The sequence below is a fragment of the Heptranchias perlo genome, chromosome 31, assembly GCF_035084215.1.
Source record: "Heptranchias perlo isolate sHepPer1 chromosome 31, sHepPer1.hap1, whole genome shotgun sequence".
NCBI lineage: Eukaryota > Metazoa > Chordata > Chondrichthyes > Hexanchiformes > Hexanchidae > Heptranchias > Heptranchias perlo.
In genome coordinates, this window is record NC_090355.1 from 12,592,150 (window position 1) to 12,614,293 (window position 22,144).

General features: G+C 41.7%; 1 protein-coding gene across 1 annotated transcript in view; it reads right to left on the reverse strand.

The window, feature by feature from the left end:
- Positions 1–22,144, reverse strand: part of LOC137300497 (pappalysin-1-like) — a 249,366-nt gene that overhangs the window by 151,646 nt on the left and 75,576 nt on the right. The window contains exons 8-10 of the mRNA XM_067969581.1: positions 14,055–14,183; positions 10,459–10,550; positions 5,320–5,516 (exon numbers count right to left, since the gene is read on the reverse strand). Of these exons, the coding sequence (XP_067825682.1) occupies positions 5,320–5,516; positions 10,459–10,550; positions 14,055–14,183 (418 nt within the window). The remainder of the gene's footprint in view (positions 1–5,319; positions 5,517–10,458; positions 10,551–14,054; positions 14,184–22,144) is intronic.

A 22,144-nucleotide genomic window follows, 5' to 3' on the forward strand; every position in this document is an offset into this window, starting at 1 on the left:
TCTCTGAGATATCACAGCTTCATACCACTACCATACAGATATCACAGCACTACCTACAGAGACAGAGCTGTACAATCAACAAAGCAGATATGCACCCAAAATAGTAAGCCTACATTACATCTGTCCACCTCTCGTGAAATATTTCAGTATTAAGTCATGCACACCTTGAGCTCTGTTTCTTCTTAACTTTGAATCTTCCTCACTAAGCCCATCCACAAGTGTCAGAAATGTAGAGCAAGTATAACTTGTCTTTCAAACAACTGACCTCGGAGATTAAAATAAAGCTGCCAATGGTGCAGCACAATAGGTATGCTTGAAGAACCAAAGATCCTAATGTGTTACCTCTACGTCCTTAAGGCACTTGGTTTCTGGAAAGCATTCCATCTAATGACCCAGTCAAGAGCTGACAAAACTCCACCATTTACAAGAATAATGATGGAGTTTGCATTATACGACACCTCATTCTGTTACTTCCACAACCACTTTCACTGTCGAGGTCTGCAACTATGGGCAAGCATAGCAAGGAATTCACAAGTGTTACATTCCTCATACACTCTATTGTATTTGCTTAATGGAAATTGGATACAAAGAACATCTTATTCTCCATGGGGTGTACTGACTAATGGGCATCAATGGGATTTAAATTATGTTTCTATTCAGTGAATATGGTGTGGAGATGCCGGTGATGGACTGGGGTTGACAATTGTAAACAATTTTACAACACCAAGTTATAGTCCAGCAATTTTATTTTAAATTCACAAGCTTTCGGAGGCTTCCTCCTTCGTCAGGTGAACGATCGTTCACCTGACGAAGGAGGAAGCCTCCGAAAGCTTGTGAATTTAAAATAAAATTGCTGGACTATAACTTGGTGTTGTAAAATTGTTTACAAGTGAATATGGCAACAGAGGTAAACACTTTAGTCTATCCCTGCTAAATTGGCTCCTCACTCTGCCTCTCACATGATTACAAAATAAATATGGGTGTGGAAGTCCAGTCAGTCCATGATAGATTATCCATCCAGAAAAATCTACAGCCCCCCATCACCGTATCCATCTGTGTCTTTAATGATTGCAGCACCAGCATAAACCCTATGACCTAAATGGCCTCCTTCTGTACTGTAATTTCAATGATTATTTGGTTCCAAAGCTTTCACCTACACCACCCTCCCAATTCATTCCAAGTGTTGATTTTTCTTTGTACAAAGAAGAGTTTTTTGGCATTAATTGTCCTAAATTGCCTTTCACTAGCTTAAACCTGTGCTCCTTTGTCCTCAGAAAGATGTATATACATCAGTCTGAGAAGTTACAGTAGCATATGTAGCATGTCCTTATGAAATCCCATCATGTTCTCTGTACGCCAGCATCGGAAGTATGAGTAATCATACAATTAACAACTCCTCCACCTCTTTTAATACCACTAACTCCATCATCGTTCTTCTCTAGATGCTGTAACATCGACCTCCTCTTATCAGTGGAACCACAGACATTATCATTTCAAACCTGAAATAGATTTTAATTCACTTGTCAGGTTTCATTCAAACAAAAGCAAAAAAAAATGAACTGGCAGGCAGGTGAGATTTGGAGAGTGAGAAGTGAAGAAAGACTCATAACAGAGGTGTTAAATATTTTGGGTATAATTTTGACCCCGAGCCTGGAAGGGGACGATGGCGGGGGTAGGGTCAAATTGTGGACAGGAAACCTGGAATTACGGGTTTCCCGGACGTCCATACGATTTTGACGTAAGGACATCTTTTATTTTTTGTTGTTGGTTTGCCAACCGACTGACCAGCCCGATTGGCAGGCTGGTCTCAGTCGGACGGGAGAGCAGCCAGGGAGAGGACGCGTTCAGGTAAGTCATTGATTGTATGGATGGGGGGGGGCATGGGTGGGCACGGGGGCACCAGTGGGAATGGGGTTCACGGGGGGGGGGAATCAGTCATGGGCGGAGGGATCGGGGGGTCAGTCATGGGGGTGGTGTGTCGGGATCGGTGGTCATCACGGGGGTCCACGATTGTTTGGGGAGGATCTGGGATCATTGCGGGAGTCCGCAATTGTTGGGGGGAGCGGGGATCGGCGGGGGGCTCTGTGATCATTGGGGGGTTGTTGCAGGTAGGCTTGTTGGGCCCTGGGGAAAACACTCCTGCTCCTCTGGGCCCACAAGCTATGCCAGACAGGCGCTTACCTGCTGTTTTGGGCCTTCTCGCCTCCTTTCACGTGGCGTGTAGGAGAAGGCCCGGGAATCCCGGCCCCCATGGGTTGAAATTGCAAATTCAGTAAAAATGGAGGCTTGCAGCCTCTTGAAAGGTTTTAGTCACCAACCTGCCTCCTGGGAATGGGTTGGTCGCCCGCCCCTCGTCCCGCCCCGGTGAAAACCGGAAATGGGCAGGTTGGGGGTGGGTCTGAAATGGTCGCGAGTTTGAATGTCCCCCTGCCCCCGACCCATCCATTTTTCAATGTTAAAATCATGCCCTTTGTGTCAGCTAATGGATCTAATATTTGGGATTCTGAATGAGAAGGAGGAAGAGGCACAGTGCTATAATCTTGATTAGTTCTTTCTGATTTCAGTTGGCTTAGATAGTATTCAAAGTATTAAAGCCCACTGAAAAGAACAAAGTACCAATACCAAGACAAATTAGTTGTGGTGAGTGCTAACAAGTATATTATCATAGTCATTTGAATTTACTGTTCATTCAATGCTTACCTATTCACTGAGTCCTAGCTATCCCAACCTAGTGATGTATAAATTGGAATTGCTATGTTAGATGGTAGTGCACTATGGAAAGAACACTTGTGGTGTCTATAATTGTACTCATTATTATGCCCATGGTAGCCCTGAGAACTAGCTCATCAGTGGCCTAGAACATGCAGAGGCATTTTTATTGTTGCATCACGACCAAGAAATTGATGATATTATTCCAGAAAGAATAGAAAGCACTGCACACCTTACTAAAAATGTAACGATAGGATGGGTTGGCATATTTTTTCATACGTGAGTTTATTGTGAGCAGCAAGAAGGCCATTCTGCTATAGCCATGGAACATTAATTTTCTGGAACTTGATTTATTCTCAATGAATTGTGGCCATGAAGTTTGAAAATGTACCAGGTAATTTCAGTAGTGCGTTCATTTCAGTGCACTATATTCTCAGAAAGAAACAGGCCCAAATGCTTTTGAAGGTTTTGAAAGTTGCATGAACCCTTTCTGAGTAGGTGACATCAGTGGCTATCTTTCACGATAGAATATAAATACCCTTAGCTCAAATCTTCCATTCTAATGACTTAACTGAAATATGTAACCTTGACTTAGTCATGGAGAGCCAGTATATCAAGGACCTCTTGAATGTGGCATTGAAGGCAGGACCATCTTCTTAACTTCTGAGGATAATGTTTAATATCAACAGAAGCATTATGATGTGGCAATATTATCACCATAATGTGATCACAATGGTAATATCTGGAGTCAGTGAACTCAAATTTAAAAGCCAGACTTCTACACACAAAGGGTTGTAGAAGTTTGGAACTCTCTTCTGCAAACGGCAATTGATACTAGCTCAATTGCTAAATTTAAATCTGAGATAGATAGCTTTTTGGCAACCAAAGGTATTAAGGGATATGGGCCAAAGGCAGGTATATGGAGTTAGATCACAGATCAGCCATGATCTTATCAAATGACGGAGCAGGCACGAGGGGCTGAATGGCCTACTCCTGTTCCTATGTTCCTAGATACAATAGAAATCATGTCTTACTTTAGGAGGTAAAAGGCGATCCATTAGGTTGATACCCCCCTTGCACTACCAGTGCCTAAAAAATGATGCAATTGATTCATTGCAAAACACTGTGAAGCACTGTGCTGCATGAAAGGTGCTACAGTATGTTGGGCAGAATTGGTTTCCCTCACTGCTTTGTTAAAAGGATAAAGTTAAACTAACCATTTTAAGGGCTTGTTTCAGGAGACTGAGCCCTGATTATAGCATGCTCAGTGTATTTCTGCTGTATGCAGAGGTCACCTAGTGAGCACCAGCAAGGAGGTGCAATCAGGAAGGATAGCATTTGATTCACATTAAAAACGGCATTCTTCTTTCAGCACTCAGCAGGAGGACAGTAGCAGGGATAATCAGAATAACCAAACAGGGAAACGATTCATAACAAAGGAAATGAACACAGGAGGGAGAAACTGTTGCAGACAAAGTAGGGAGGCTCAGTGTAACAAAGGTAGTAAAAATAGCAGTATCCATTATTGGCCTGGGATAGCCTGACAATAGAAATTATTTGGATAGAAAATACCAAAATTCTCCTAGTGTGTTTTATCTTGTTACAAATGCATGATGAGTCCAGCTCTGCCTTTCGGATTGATAAAAGTGGCCAATATCAAACCAAACTTCTGAATCAAGGCTTTTATCTACATATTGGAATCAAGCATTATTCAATTGCAAAAATCACTCCTTGCGGGTAATTTTGACTTTTCTGCAGTGTAAAATGGGTGATAACGAAACGGCAGCCCATCATACATCTCTCCCAATTTTTATTTCCATTGACTTCACAGGATCTTAGAATCTTACAGCACAGAAAGAGGCCATTCGGCTCATCGTGCCTGTGCCAGCTCTTTGAAAGAGCTATTCAATTAGTTCCATTCCCCTGCTCTTATAGAATCAATGGAAATAAAAATCAGGAGAGATGTAAAACGGGCTGCCGATTCGCTATCACCCGTTTTGAAACTATCGCACAAAGTCAAAATGAAAGCCCATGATTTTACAAAGAAACACTTATCTAGTCACTCACCGTCTAAATGTATGGAGGAGAGGAAATGACTGACAACTATCTTGTTCTGTTACTCAGTGCTACTAGGTTACATACAGAAACATAAATGTCAAAAAAAGTTGAAGGACTACAGATAATGCAGCAATATGATTTCATGGAACTGGTGATATCATTTCATTTTGAACAGAACCCAATATTGTCATGAATAGCAGTTCTAAAAAGAAAAAAAGACTTCTAATACTGGAATTCGGAAATTAAAACACACATTTGTTGCTTCTTTGTACTAATAGTCAGCTAATATTTGACCTGCGACCTTTGCCTTTGTTTCAGTTAGTCCTTCAAAGGGCTGCATGTGTTCAGCACGTTTGTGTGACAACCTTTTCTCTGCTATTTTAGCAGAAGCACAAAGCCATTTAAAATAAACCAGATTTGTGCCTGTGTCAAAACAACAGACAGAGGGATGTCTTAATGAACGCGTTAAGCATTTGGTCTGCTGCTATCACCAACAGTTGGTTCTAGGCTATGTTTGCAAGGTACAATAGTACGATTTGAAATTTTCCTTACCTTTGTTGCAGCTGGGTGACCAATTATCACCCACCCAGGGCAGTACTGATCATCATGGTGCGAGACAGTGACATTGTTGGCCCACTGATCCATAAAACCGTTGGGTGTATAGAGACCACAGTCCCGCACGCTAGTCATTTTCTCAAAATCTTCACACACACCATCGCCATCATGAAAATAACACCTGCTTGGTTCATCTGCAGAAACAAGACAAAAAAACAGTTCAAGAAAACAAAGAATCCTATGAATTGCTTTATTTCAGTCCCTGCTGTTTTACACACTCCTTTTATTTGGAGCCTTTGCTCTAAACCATGAAGGGCTTGTTTTCTTTTTGGAAGAATCTAAAAATCTGCCTTTCCAAAAAAAAAATCAATAACCTGGGAAAGGATGTTATGAAAGTATTACTGGAAAGTAAAATTACAATTAAAATTTAAAAAAAAAACTTGTTCTATTGCAGAAACACCGCCAAAAATAAATTAATTCTAGTAATCCTTAACAAAAACAAACTGCCTGCCCATTAGCTTTCAGTTCCTACTCCTTGCCATACCTCTCGCTCTGCAAAGCAGGGGAATCAAGGTCACAGGCCCAAAAATCAGGGACAAACATCTAAAATCAGGGGTGTGTTATTATAGTGTGCGTATCACCATGTGTATTCAAATAAGCTAATACTGCAATATTATTTATATGCTTTTAATTAACTTGATGCGCTGTTCTGGTATCTACACATCCAAGTGCAAATTTAGAGTTTCCTTCCATACTTTATTTGTTTTTTTCCACACTTCTTAATCAGAAGAATTTACAGCTCATTGTGTTGTGATGAAATAAATTTAATCTTTAAACTGTGTACCATTAAAATACAATAAGATGTTAATCCCACTGATTGAGTGGTGCGAGAAATCACATTTAGCATTTCAGACTTGGTGTATCCCCGGGGCCCCTGTTTTTTATGGTGAAGGAATAAGTCAAATTCCATTTTTATTACAAAGGATTACAGGATTTTTACCGGTGTTTTGGGGATTGTATTCATAATTCTGTCTATTTTTCCATAAAAACTGCAAATCGGTGTCCTCAACTCTTGTAAGGAGTCTTTGGACTGACATTTTTAGATTTGTGGAATGTTTTAACGTTCATGAAACCTGCTCTGAGGTAGGAACAATTTGAAAGGATTTGAAATTTAACTGCAAAATCAGTCTGCCCCAATTCAGCAGCTGAAGCTGCGAGATCTGTTCCTTTCTCTCCAGCTTTTAGTCAATTTTTATGTACATTGAGTAAAACAGTAAACCCACGAGGGAATATTTTCTTCTGTTTGTTAATGTTGGGGTGAGTAGAGCGAGGAAAACAGTTTTAGACTCGTATTTTCCCCCTAAAATGGAACAAAGTATATCCCCTCACTGAACTGCTTGATGCAGTGTTGAATGGTACCAAGAGAATTTGCCCCTCGCTAAAGTGAAAGTGCAATTCAGTCACCTGCTGTGAAAAGGCGCCCGTGTGCTAAACATAGACCATTAAAGTCTACTGCATGACAGGAAACAGGTTTGCAGGATGCAGACTTATCTATGTAACCAGTCATCCTTGTGTTAAATACTCTCATTTACCTATTTGTATCAGTAATAACTCCTATTTATACAATCTGTTTTAAATCAGAGGAGCACTGCAGAGTTCACTAAGTCTCGAGTGCTGGTGGAAGTCCCTCATCCTCTCTCTTCCTGTTTTCAAAACGAACTTGTAGTTGATTTTCATGTGACTGTCAGGCAAGCCTTGTACTTAAGTAGCTTTCTGTGTGCTTCAGATTTTGTGCCACCTCTAATGTGCATTGGACAAAAATAATGCTTGTGTACAGTGATTAAAAATGTGTGTAAGCATTTTTTAAATTAAATTGCTGTTTTATTGCAGCCTTCTATCCCTTTATTATAATATCACTGCTCTCACAGGTAGGCCCTGATATTTATTCAGATCCCAGGAAGACAGCGGAGGGGGGAGGGGGAGGATTTTCGGACAGGAAACCCGGAAGTATGGTTTTCCTGCAGAATTTAACGACAGGACGTTTAAAAAAAAATTTCAACAGGTTTCGTGCCTGATAGCCAGCCAGATTGACAGGCTGGCTGCCTGTTGGGCGGGAAAGCAGCCGGAAGTGATCGGGGCCGTCGGGGTTTGAATCATGGGGAGTCGGTCATCGCGGGGGGTGTCAGATATCGGGTGGGGAGGGGGCAGGTGCCGATCACAGGGGTCTGATCGTGTGGGTAAGCTTGGTGGGCCAGGGAACAGCACTCCTGCTCCTCCTGGCCCACAAGCAGTGCAGTAAAGGCACTTAGCTCATAGATCCAGACCTTCTCTTCTCCTTTTACCTGCCGGGACTCCCACGGCCCGGGAATCCCGGCCTCCATGTGTTAAAAATAAAAGTTGACTTCAAATGGAGAAACGCTACCTCCTTAAAAGATTTTAGTGACCGACCCGCCTCCTGAGAGCAGATTGATCGCTGCCCCCCTGACCCACCTCCGTTAAAACCAGATGTGGAGGTAGGTTTGCGAATTTTAAGATTTTTATCCTCCCACTCACCCCCATCCCACTCGTCCTTGGGGGTTAAAATTCCCCCGTAGTGTTACAGGAGAATACACAAGCTGAGAGCAGTAAATGCTGAACCAGTCTGGTATTTGTAAACACTGGAGTTTTTTTTTTAACGATATAAAAGCAATTCAATAACGAGTCCGAGGGGGTCATTTGAAACTCCGAAATATAATTTGCTTTTTTGCCTTTCAGTGGGTATTCTATGTGTTTTGTTCATGATCCCTAGCTATTTCCTAACCAAAGTTTCATGTACATTCTCTATCTTTCTAGGTCAATATTTTTTCTAGTTTGTTTCATGATGTGGGCTCATTATTACCACTGAGCAAGCTCAATTTCTCTGAGTTCTACAACTCTGAATATGAAGATACCCAAGTACCGCCAATATCATCTTGTGGTCTCAATGATTAAAACTCAGAAAGTTGGATACAGAATTTGGATCATCCATCAGTAGGAACACTGTTGTACAACTGGGCCATAATGTCCTGGTTCTTACTAAGAGTGTGAGGGGACAGTTGATATATTGTATGTTCTAACGTTAATAATAGATGGGTATTGCTGATATTTTCAACATCAACTGCAATGTTAATAAAAATAAGCACTAAATTAATATCAATTAATTAATAGGTGCCCTGCACAGTACAGGACTGAGCCATGCAGACCAGGTAGGCCTCAGCTTTAATCCCCAGTCCGCCCTGAGTTAGGTGATCTCATCTGGGGAGTGGTAAGCTCACTACAATTGGTCTTAATGCCCCCGAGTTAGTCGAAGAGAAAAATCAACCAAGGATCCTGCTCCTAATTGTTATCCAGTGACCCCCCCAGTCCTAGAAATCGGGCATGCGTGAGACACAAAGACAAGATTGGGTTTGGTGATGATGCTCCACCATTGAATACTCTTTTGACACTTGCTATCTAGGCTCGTACATAAAGAATGGTGACTTTAGTGAGGTAGCAGAAAGCAGCTGTTGCCTTTGGAACCTCTCAGGAGAAGAGAGAAGAAAATTGGCAGACATAAAATGAGAATTCCAGTTTTATTTTTAAATCACTGATCAGTGTACCCTTGGCACACAGTCCTAACCACATAAAAGACTTGTAGATTAAATGAACATCACTTAATTGGCAGAACACACAGAAGTTCTTTCTTTCATGTAAAAGACCTTCCTAACCTGAGAAGAGTAAAGGAGGAAAGATCCGATTGCACTCATGACTTGAAGGTCTTTCCCACACAGGAAATCAAGTGTGATATCTTGTGTAAGTGTAGAAAGTTGAATTGGCTGTTTGTGAATGGACTTGATGTCTATCAATCTCAGGAGTGAAGCACTTAACTTTTGTAAAAAAGAGGAAGGCGTCACTAAATTAATGTGTAAAAGCAAACACTGATTAAAAATCTTTAATTCTATTGGTCAAAAAACACCATGGCTGCCAAAAGCAGAACGGAGCGGTAAATGATTAGTGTGCTTCAGGTTAATCCATCTTTCTAGGTCAAGATGCTTGACTAAATTGCTGGTGATTAAAAAAACATCATATTGCATTGACGTAAAAGTCTTTGAATCAGTTTTGGATTTGGACATTGTGTTATTTTGGAGAAACTCGAGAAATGTTTGGTCTAGGAATGGATTACGATGCACACACATGAGAGATGTAGCTACTGATAGAAACAAGTGGAATCTACTCCTTCATGATGTTTGGTCAAGAATCACCAAAAGTAAAGAGGATTCAAAAGGAGACTGCTGGCTCATGTTATGGAAATGTCAGGTTAAGCAGCCCAACTGAGTTTTCAATGTAAAGCTTGTCAGAACATATTAATTAGATGTGATTTGATTAGAGGGAGATGAAAAACAAAAGACAATTGGATTATAGCAATATCTGCCTTTGAATTGTGGACGCACTGTTGATTCAGAGGAAACCAATTCCATCAGGAAAAGTAAAGGGAGCAAAGTGCTATGGGTAGAAATAGAAAGCTTTAACTTTCCACATTATAATCCTTTGTATATAATCAATATGTTGCCTAGTAAGCTTAAACACAAATGCATGGATACATTTAATTTTGTTGACAATGATATTGCATAATACCAGAGATCTAAACATACTCCAATAACCAATTAGATTGATCATCTTTTAAGGAGCTTGTTTTGTTTCTACCTTTTTAACCCACTATGTTTCCTTCTGTAAAAATATAGGTTTCTTCCCCCCAACATTACTTCCTTTCATAATATAAAATTACAACAAAAGCCTTGTAGGTTTTTATACCAAATCTGCTTATGCTCTAGGATATATTAAATGTCATACAGACTTTTTGCCAGGGTGTGATGGATAGATACTGTGAGAAATGGAATGATGGCACTATGTTGTATTCAGTCCATTTTGAATCAAAGAACTACAGTAGTCATAGTTGCTTCTCAGCAGACCTGACTCTCAAATAATTGCCGGTATTTATCACTTGCATCTAAAAAACTTTCCTATACGCTAAGAACCTATTTGAACGAATTGAGCCACCAAACAATTTGAGATTTGTAAATAAATAAAAGGAGTGTGTTCTCATTAACCCAGCAAAGGCTTACGTGACAGGATACCTACCCACACAGTTGAAAGATGGTTCCTGGCGACATAAACTAGAGCAGCCATCGCCATTCATTTTGTTCTTGTCATCACATTCTTCTCCCAAATTCCTGGAATCATAGCACAGAATGAATATGAGTAATTATTGAATATGAATGATAATGAAAGCTGTTGATATCCACAATTCCTCTGACGTTCTCTGCGGGTTTAATTATTGCATCCCACTCTTTTGAGACATCGCTTGCTCGTTGTTCACTGGTTTTTGCACAATTCTCTGAGCATTTCCTACAAGGTTCCAGCTGTGAATAAATCCTACCAATGTACTTGACGAGCACTGTGGGCAAAGTGAACCATGGCTAAGGCTAACTGGGTGCCAATGCCGAAGTATCCAGCTACTGTGGAACTGATTCACTTGTTATTTGGTGCCAATGTATTTGCCTCTGATTAACTCGCATTTTACAGCAAGTGTCTTAAACTAAAAATATGATTCGTGCAACAGCCCTACATGTGAATGGTTATTTAAACTGTCCGCCAAAACACTCCTATTATTGTTTGTTTTCCTGGCAAATACGTCCGGGAGATTAGCATGAGGCTTTTGAGTGGCTTTGACTCTGAACTGAAGAGGAACTTGGTTCCACAATCAGTCAAATTTTATTGATTTGTTGCCGATTCAGCAACCCCTTGTTTGGCTCCTGAAGCCAAAGAAATTTCTAATTGGAGCCAAAATTGTCTCAGTAGATGAAGGCTGCATTCTTCAGTGATCAGACATTACTGTCAACATTCCATATGTTAAGGTCTGCAGCAGTCCCTGCCTTCTTCAGGGTAAAATGGTATTATAACACTATAGAACATTCATAATAATGTTTTAATTAATAATAATCCTTTCTCCCCCTCCCCTCCCGTGCTGACTTTTATTGTCTTACTGTTCAATGGATGCTGGCAAACTATGGTATCTTACCCATATTGCAGTCATATAGATAGAGATGTGTGTGTGTGCGTGCGCGTATATAGAGATATATATATATATATATAGCATTACTCTAAACTCAGCGGTTAGTTGATGAATAAACCAGTTGAGTTATCCTCTAATAGTTATGAACCCTATGATTTGATTAATGTCTTATGATCCTCTGAGAGTGTTCTATTGTCCTATAATTATCAAGCTGGAGATGAATACCAAACTAATCAAATTAGATTCCTCAGTGCCGCATTCCTTGTCTTTAAGATCCTGGAACAGCCTGGAACAGCCCATTCAACAGGTTTTATCTGCCGTATTCTGCTCTGGGAAAGTTTGCCCTTCAACAGATGCAATCTGCTGTGGTGCAGTTTTAAGTTTTTTCAAGTGACACGAACGACATTATGAATATCCAGGTTTGCCAAGCATTCTTCATTGATTACATTTCCCCGTTAACACTCACTGAACATCGAATAATATAATACTCACCAGAAACCCACTTTGTTTTTATAGCTCTCCCATTCTCATGAATCCCCTAACAGTATTTATTTTTATTTGAGTATTTATTTCTTTGAGTCTGAATCTCTGATCTGGACCTAGTGAAGGGGTTTATAAGTTTACACCCAGAAGTTAAGATGTGTAACTTTCTCGGTTACATCTTCTCAGTTAGCTGTTGAGTAAATTGTGACGAGCCGTGGTTAGATTCATGTGGCTGTTCCTGCCATGTGAGCTTAACTCAGGAATATTTGGGTTTTATTATGATCCTAAACAGTTGTAAGATACGGCTTAAAATATTATGGTACCTATTTATTTGGACGGCATTTAAATGTTCAAGAAATAAGCTCTGGATTTGTAGAAATAAAGCAGCCTGGATTACACATTTCTTGCTATGAAATGAATGGAATATATTGGCTGTTCTCTCCAGGTCTGTTTAGCTAAGACACAAAACTATTTAGCAGAGATGGTTAATGGAAGTCAATTTTTTAGACAGACTTCTGTATGTTAGGGAAAAAAATAAATCTGGTTATAATGTAAAAGACTTTGTGCCAATATTGGGAAATGATTTGAAAAGCAATTACTAACTTTGAAGAAGTAACCTGCTGGGAACTTGAGATTGTTAGATTGAGCAACAGCTTACAAATGAAGGAATTGGTTATGTTGACCCTACGTATTTCTTTTTGGGGGGGGTGGTTTGGGGGGGTAGTAGCTATGGGCAAAGATAACTGGAAATTGGATAAATATCCAATGACTGTAACCGGTAAACAGTTAATCACCGTAAGTGTTCAAATCCAGGAGTCTTTTCATTTCCCAGATATTCTGTGTTCCATCACTTCAACACTATCTTAAGATAAACTTTGTCAGGGTAGGATAAGTAAACTATTTCTGCCCCTGGGTTTTGGAAGCTGTGACACCAAGGATCACCTGATTCATATATTGAAGTACACGGTTATTTAACTAATATTCCTATTTATACTGCACATGCCAAAACTTTCCTTGTGACAGCCCTAAAAGTGATAGTTAGTGCTGCTCTTGCCAGTCTAGGCTTGCCTTTTAGAAGAGGTGGTTTTATATTCATTATCCTTCGTGCCAGCCACCACCTCACAGTGGCCCATGTATTTACTTTTCTCATATACTGCTATGTTATTCTCTTGTGTTGTAAAGACCTGTCTGTCTCGCCTTTTCAATCAAAGGAAAATATTGAGAGGAAAGCTGCCTGTGAAAATTGTATTGGGGCACTTGTTTTGTGCAGAGCACTGTTGCCTCTCCATTGCAGTAGAAATGGCCAATTTAACTCAGCACCGCATCGAGCAGGTACTATATCATTAGGGTCTCTACAACGAGGATACATCTGCACTGATTACCGGAGGGGGAGTCGGGGGAGGGAACCTGGGGACTTAATTTTATTAGCGCCCCCAACTGGGCGCAATTCCGGTGATGGGCAGTGACGGCGTGCCAGGACTGAGAGACCCAAGGACCAAACTAAATTCATCCTCGGGCCTCATCATCATAATTCTGCAATCTGTGGCCGCAAACCAGGCGCCCAGAGGCAGCTGACCTATTGGGGCCTAACAAATTTCAGCTTGAGCTAAGCCCACAGGTAAGTCCAGAGTAGGGGAGGTGATTGGGAGGGGGCCAAAGTTGTTCTGTGGAGCCAGAAGGAGCATTCCTGCAACTTCCAACTCCACAAAAAACATTTAGTGATGCTCGGGGAGCCTTTTTTGGAGCACCACTTTCCATGGGCCATAGAAATGCACATCCGCACTTTACCCAAGTACAGACTCCATTGTCATGTCTGTAAACTGCTTGTAGTTTACTTGCACACAGTCTTTAAACCCCCTTTTAGTAAGACAGTTAGGTAGCTCGAGACCCAGAAATATTAGTCGGAGTTTGCAATCCGCAAATCTAAACGAATGTAGGAGTCCAGATCTGAAACGGGCAAAGGCCAATTGTATTGCCTCTATTGTTGACCTGCCTGAGATCTCCCTGCACAGGCCAGGGATTAAATTTGGGACATTCTGGCCTACTGCCTCAGTGGGAAGTGATTTTACCAACTGGTCCATCAAGGGAGCCCATTTGAATTCTTACATTTGGAAAATAAAGCCCAACCACAGTTTAAAATGAGGCCACCCAGAGTTTGGCTTACTTTAAGTAAACTTACCTTTGGATCAATCCATCTCCACAGTAAGCAGCTCCATGTATGTGTTTCAGTTCTGGGGAAGGTTCACTTTCATCAGAGCCCACGGCAACGACCACCTGATATGTGTACAAAGTGCCAGGTTTCACATCCCTGAGAACACAAAAAAAAGGACGATAAATATACTTTGTCTTTTTTTTGTGGTGCTATTACTGGTTTCCCTGCCTTTTAATGGAACTTTCTTGGTGAACAACAGCAATGTAGTCCTGGTCGAGTGTGTCCTAAACACCCACATTAGGTTAGTTCCTGTGATGCTGTTTCTCAGCAGCTCCATTTCATGAAGAGATGTAGGCCTTTGCGCAATGCTGCCCCATCTAATTCACATTTTCTGTTTCTTTATATTATACACAAGCACCACTTTCCATGGGCCATAGAAATGCACATCCGCACTTTGCCCAGGTACACACTCCATTGTCAGTCTGTTAAACTGCCTGAAGTTTACTTGGACACACGGCTTATAATGGGTGGTACATTTTCAGACTGGCTGTGTGGACAGAGACAATGCGAATTGCCAAACTAAAACGGGGAGAGTTTATTCGTCTCTTTTTGCTTATATATGTACTTTATTTTTCCCTTCTTGATTATTGCACTGTTTAGTCTTGAAGGAATCCACATCTGAACTATGCCCTTCCAGAGAAAAGGCGGGGGGAGTGCGAAGAGAGCAAACAAACACTTTGCTGCCTCCACTGATATTTATTTCAATATGAAAACCATCTCGTTAGTCTCGCAATGTTTGTAAGATCAAAATTTAAAATCTGTTTACAGGCACTTAAAGGGCACTTAGCTGTACCTTTTATATCTAACTTGCCACCTGTGAAAGAAAAGATGGCAACCAACATCTTTTGGAGGTGCGGCCACTTGCTGAGTTGAAGAAGTGAGTTGTGAACTGAAATGAATTTCACAAAGTACAACATCAGACAGCAGCTGGCCTCTCGAATCTGGGCACAGCTGAGAGTTAAACCAAATATTTATCTGCTGCCCTTTGCTTTAATAGGTTTATTATTAGAGAGCAGTGGTCGACAAATCGACTCATTTAGCATGTCACACAGTGCGTTCGTTCTACAATTGATATTCAGATCAGGCCAGAATGGACACACAGAAGTCTCGACACTTAGATCCGTAATCCATTTTTGATCCAAATCTGGTATCCAGGATTGCACGATGTCTAACTTTTTACACTGGAGTTTGAATAGAAACTCCTCTTGTCTGAGATTAATAGCCTTATTTTCAAAACAGCTGCAGTCCTTCAGCAGCATTTGCAGATGGTGTTTTTCTTGTCAGGTTTTTTTTGTACCACACAGTATTTTTGAAAGAGTCATTCCCGTTACAGGTCCGTAAAGGAGGGAGAGCGCGACAATGCAACTGGTGAAGTGGTGATTTTGTCACATCAGTGCCTGTCACGATGCATTTTCAGAACAAAATTTGTAATAAAGGTTGAATTTGACTGGGTCTGCTGCAGTGCAAACTTGCTACAGCAGCTAAATATGGTGATGTTGTAGTGATGTTTTTTGAGTCGGATGGTTCCTGGAACTCAGCCTGACCTGAAAACTGCCCCATCCCACCCCCTGCTCCCCCCCCCGCTCCCCCCCACACACACACACACACACACACACGAATGGCGCATTTTTTACACATCGAGTTGTTAAGATCTGGAATGCTCTGCCTGAAAGGGTGGTGGAAGCAGATTCAATAGTAACTTTCAAAAGGGAATTGGATATATACTAAGAAACAGAAACATTTGCAGGGCTTTGGAAAAAGAGCAGGGGAATGGGGCTAATTGGATAACTCTTTCAAAGAACCGGCACAGGCACGATGGGCTGAATGGCCTCCTTCTGTGCTGTATGATTCTATGACTTATGAATGGAAAATCTGCTTCAGTGATTGTTCTACAACTTCTACTGTCCGTTATATGTAATTTCAGGATTGTGGCCATTTTTGGAAGGCATTGAATTTCTATAACTTAATAATATGCAAAGAAATGATATTCTTACATTGTGCCTATTTTAAAATCGCATCAAGCTGATACCTGGGAGTCATGGTTGGCCTGAGTGTGGCGCCAAGCTGGAGAACAAGACACCGCCTCTATCTTAACCCTCCATGTGCCCCGTTCTCGTTGGGTGCAGGGGGTTAAAATCGGCCCTTATATGTGGCTAAGAGTTGAAGAAAAATGTATAAAATCAATAGAATCCCCATCTACCTGTCATAATCCCAGGCAGTTAGCAACAATACAGCCAGTGCAAGCAAGTCAAGCAAGTATTTTAAAATAATCCTCAATTCCCTGGGAAGGAGTTAATGGTTGTAATGCAATCTTGCGGTTCAGTAAACATTTGTAAACTCCTGGCACTTTGCTCTTCCACCTAATGTCGTGATCTGAACCCCCAATTACGTTACAGCCTAGTTTGATAGCTCTCGCCCAAGGTATTAATAACTATTTCGCAGGTTTAAGTTACGCATGCCTAAGCTCTGTGAACTATCTTTTAGATACGGCCTAAGGTTAATCCTGAGTTACACCTTCCTTGCTGGCGTTGGCTGCAATAAAACAGCTTTTATAGTGGCTGTGGGCTGTGAATGATTTATCACATGTATCCCTTCCATATTTAATAATTGAGCTGTATATCTTGTTTTCTAGATAGCTTAACGTGTTCATACTATCTATTTAATCTTATTATTTACTACAAACTCTTGTGTCCCAAGGGCCCAATTGGGCTGTGTCCCAGGAACGGGGCAGGCTAGTGGTTAAAATGGTGGTTGTGCACTGCCCACTGCGTGCCTGACTCGTTCCTGCCCGCTGCTATTTTAACTGCCGGGTTTTCGGCAGCATTGGGGCTGTATGCCGGAGATCCCCAGCGACAGACACCTACCACCCGAAATCCTGCTCCTGCCCACCGGAAATGTAACGATTCCCGCCAGGTTCAGGCGGGAGTCCGAGTTCCATCATTCAGAATTTGGCCCAGGAGTTAAAATCTGGCAGGCTCTGTGCTGCGGGGGGCCGAAGGGTTTGTCGCCCACCTCGGCCCACCACACTTGGGCCCGGAGTTAAAATCGGGGCTTTTAGTGTCTCAGGTGCACTAAAACTTTGCAGAGCTTAATGTACAAATCACAGGGCTTGTGTCTGCTGCTATCCTTGATATCACTAAACTGGCCATTGCCTGAGAAGATTGATGCATCATATGAGTTTCTGAAAAGATAAATATCCTGCTTGCCAACCAGATAGTCCTGAAAATGCAGTCCCCCTTTTGGACCCCAATTCTACTTTTGGTAAAATGTAATTCTGCAGATCATTTATCCACCCTTTCAGCTACTGAAAGATGCTTCCAGTCAGCTAAGTAATGGAGTAGAGCTGATGCCAAGAATTGCAGACAAGCCCGTGACCTGCTCACCTGCCCTTTTAGCTGAATGGTTGGCTGTATGTGGAACAATAAACAACTACCGTATGATCGAAAGGGACGGATAAAAATGGAGCAAACAGTAAATATTTTTGCAGACTTGAAGGATTTTTATAGTGTCAAGAAATAAGTATGCTTTCCATCACCAGTCAGATCACAGACTGGTTCTCTGGTCAAAGTACACAGTGAAGAAAATTATTCTGGGCATTAAGCAGGAAAGCTACGCTGTTGTACTTTTTTCCAATTTCTTTTCCTCCTCTCCTGACTTTCGCCGGCTGGAGGTTCATGGCTGTTCAGTAGCTTGCCCAAGTGGGTATTCTTCATATGGTGAGCCTAGATGGTGAGTGTCCGCAGGCTATTGGACTATGGAAGGCGTTACATATAAACTTGAACTGACGTCCACAAAGGTCCACTTTCCAGGAAGGGTTCCCTGGATAGCAAATGAGGAGAGACAGTCCTGCCCAATTTTTTCTGCTCTCTAACTCAACAGCACTGAGCAGCAGTTGCGACATCTGGATTGCTGCCTCAGCTGAGATCAGCACAGACTGGGGGCCAAGCCCCAGATCATACAACATTGTGCATTTACCCACGAGCCATTGGAGTAGTTTGTCTCCCATGTTGCAGAAATATTCCAAATTAGTTGTAAGCTACAGTCCAGCTAGTCACTGACTTTTAAGAGTTTAAATAGTCAGTCCTAATATTACTCCTTCAGTTACCACTTTGAATCCATTTTTACTTTAAGGACATAGTAACAGAGGAACAGGAGTAGGCCATTCAGCCCCTCCAGCCTGTTCTGCCATTCAGTTAGATCATGGAAGATCTGTATCTAAACTCTATCGATCCGCCTTGGTTCCGTAATGCTTAATACCCTCGCCCAACAAAAATCTATCAATCTCAGTTTTGAAATTGTCAATAGAGCCCTAGCCTCTACAGCTTTTTGGGGGAGAGAGTTCCAGATTTCATGCTGCACAGACGGCGTGCCTGTGGTCTTTAAGGCTATTCAGTTTAACAATCTGCCTTTGATCAAGGCAAGTTCTTTCAATGTGAAATGTCCAATCTATGAATACAATATTACACAAGGGCAAGGTGTTTAGGCATTCTGGTTTTTATACTGTACCCTGCAGCGATGTCAAGAGTGATATAGCGGACTCTCTACAGAAAACAGCACAATAGCATTTTGAAGATCTCTTTAAATCATATTATTAGTGCAGAATGCGCTATTCTTTGATCTGACAGGGCAGTAGAGGGAGTGCGTCATTGAAGACGACACACTGTAACATTGAAAACGTATTGGGAAATGCAGGACAGCAGGTTTAAATCTTTTCTTTTAAATGGGTTTAGTTGCAATAAATATAAGGTAACAGATGGCTGGCAGTGAGTTACATTGCATTAATTCAATCAAGCAGTTCTGAATACGTCATAAACTGTGTGAGAGTGAAGTTTGGACGTTTCATAAACATCAGTAGAGCCCCAAGATTGAATTAGTGTCTCAAACTCCCTGCCAGACACTTGTTATTCTTTATAATATATACCGTGTCTAGTTTATTTAAGTTTGTAGTTTACTATTTTTAGACAGGCAGCAAGAGAAGTGAGGGTAGAGATGGTAAGATGTAGGTGAAAGAGTAAAGCTGTCTTGACACTTGTGCGTCATTGCATAGTAGTTTTCAGTTCGCATTGACGTAAAAGTACAAGTGAAACTTGATAGTCAAGAGTGGCAATCTGACTTCTGAGCAGGGTGTAGTCAGAGGGGCAAAGTTCCCACCAGAAAATGGTTTTAAACGTGTTGTACTGTGCATCACTTGTAGTATAACTTCAGCCTGCCTGAATTCAGGTGCAGAGTAGCAAAGCAGAAGACTGTGATGCATTGTGACACCAGAAGCCAGGTAAGCAATGTCTATTACTGGTGAGGAGTTCTCCCAAAGTGTCCGTACTTATACTCCACTTTGCACTTCACAGTTATGCGACTGAATGTTCACGTCAAGTTGGTGAGAATGTTATGGTCACGTCCAGCAAAACCAGCTACAGCATGAACTGGGCACATGGAATGCTCCCTCTGCCGGAAGGGGTAGGCTCAAGGCACAACCAATATTGGGCTTTGAGTCTTATTTGAATGAGACCAGCGAGCTGCAGCCACCTCCACTTAGCTCGCTGGAAAATCAGCATTGGATTTTGAGCCGTTGCGCCACTGGCGGCCCTCAGGTAATTCCTGGGGGGAGGGAGGGAAGGAAGAGGCAAACTGGAGAGGAGGGTAAATGATCGGGAAGGGGCCACGCGGGAGCCAGCAACCATCTTCAGCACTCCCACTCCTCCTGGCTCCACGTTCAAGTAAATATTTTTTAACAAACATACATCTTTGCTGGTAGCCTTGGACCGCTGGTCAGGCCACATGGAGACCATGTTTTCCTGAACACAATGACGCCGGCTACATTTTGGGCAAACCAATTTTGCAAAGGGGGCTTCAAATAGGTTTTAGGCCTCTTATGTGCACATGCATAAGGCTTAACGCCTGTTTCAGGTACGGTCCCTGGATGGTTCTTTTTCTGCCTTTACCAATATGGTGGGCGGCGCACTTCCGGCACGGAATGTGTACCCTTGCTGCCTGTCATACTGGACACTAAGGCCCCTTTAGGCACCTGAAAAACGGGCGTGGCGCCAATGAATTTCTAGGCCTGTAATTTCAGTTATTCAATTGATGCAAACAAGTATGCACTGGTCTCAGATTAGTACATATAATGAAACTGCAGCCTAAAAAAATGAGAGAGCGGTGCTGATTCTGCATCTGTTTTCAACCCAGATTAATTCTGCATCTGTTTCAATCCCAGATTGACACACGTACGGACACCCAGGACCATCTATTACTACTATAAATATATTGAGAGAGAAATACTGTCAGCCAGCAAGAATAGAAGTGCATTATTTTAATGGAGGGGCCCCCTTTAATCTAAATCCCAGCATATACTCTCTTCTCATAGTGCCTATTGCCCAGGGATACCCATGAAGACACTTACTGGCCATTTACTGAAATGTCCAGAGCTGCTTCTACAAAATTGCAGCTGGAATGTTTTGGAATGGTTAGGAGTACTGAGAGCTTCAGGTTTCTTGAGGAGTACCTGGCCTCAACAGGGAGGATGGGGGGACCATTGGGCTGATTTTTGCAGCACATGAAATGAATACGTAAAAACTTAACACATTTGTATGGAATTCTATTGTCCCCTATTTTATCCAAAGTATTAAAATAACATGCAAATACAAAAGCATTTAGTATTCCTATGCTAATATCACACAGTTTCCATTCAATTGCTATACCAGCGCTTGGCAATTTGCCTTTCACTGTAGTACATTGCAATTTGTTCTGTGTGAATCTGGGGTACTGTATGATCCTCAACGAGTTTATTTTGGCAACAGCCTTGTTTCAGTTTTCTTCTCCTCCTCCATTGCGAAGATTTCCCAATAAACATAGTTTAAAGAATGTGGTGAAGAGAAAGTGAAAGTAGATGAACATGAGAAGTGAGGAATGAGAACAATATTGGAAGAATTTACTCGATGAAAATGAACATTTCCTTGAGACTTGGTGGTGGTGGTGTGTTAGAACACTGTCACTTCACCTCTAGAAACTGAGTGAGAATCCAGGACAGTCTATTTGGATATTTGGCTTCTCTCTCTGCTGGGTGCAAGGGTCCAAAGGGAAATTAATTTGGCCAGTCTCAACCCATGCATAGTGGGCAAGGCCACAGTTGGGCAAAACTAGCACTCATGTGGGAAACTGAAAACTTCATATTGGTGCAACTGGGGTATTGGTACATTGTTGGGGAAGAGTAGATGGCGTTTACTTTGAATCTGGCTGCTACTTCGTCTAATAACGGTGTGTTTCCTACTGATACAGTGTGCCAAGTGTGAACAATATTCAATTTTCCAGCAGCAACATTCCTTATCTTGACCACAAATATTAAAAAGGCAAAAATACTCCCGACCCCCCCGCTACCCACTCATTTTTTGTGTTTATCTTTCCCTGTGTCCTTTTTGCCCTCCTCCCATGTTGTGTACAATTCCCTGGCCCATAGAGAGTGAGCCTCTGCTGATAGTGATTTGTAACCAGGTGCTAGTAAATATGCAGATTGACTTGTCTCCTAATTCTCATCTTTGTTTTTAAATCCCTTCATGGTGATTGGTCATCTCTGTAACCTTCTCTAGCTCTACATCTCTCCCCACTTCACCCCCCCTTTGCCACTGAAACTCTCCATCCTTCTGTCTCTGGTCTCTTATGCAGCCCTCTCCTTTAGCCCCACCATCAGTAACCGTGCCTTCAGCCACCTAGGCCCCATGCTCTGAAATTCCCTCCCTAGATACCTCTGCCTCTCTAGTTATAGAAGAGGAGAAGATGGAGTTAGGATATAGATCAGCCATGATCTCATTGAATGGCGGAACAGGCTCGAGGGACTAAATGGCCTATTCTTGTTCCTAAGTTCCTATCTCTGTGAAGCACCTTGGGATGTTTTTCCTATGTTAAAGATGCTACATAAATATGATTTGTTCTTGTTGCTGACTTTTCTTCCTCCCCCTCTTCTCCCCTGTTGAGATGCAGCTAAGACTCTATTCAATGTTTCCTGTGATGGATCAACATAAATCACAGCATGGAGAATCACAGGCACAATCTGTACTACACTTTGA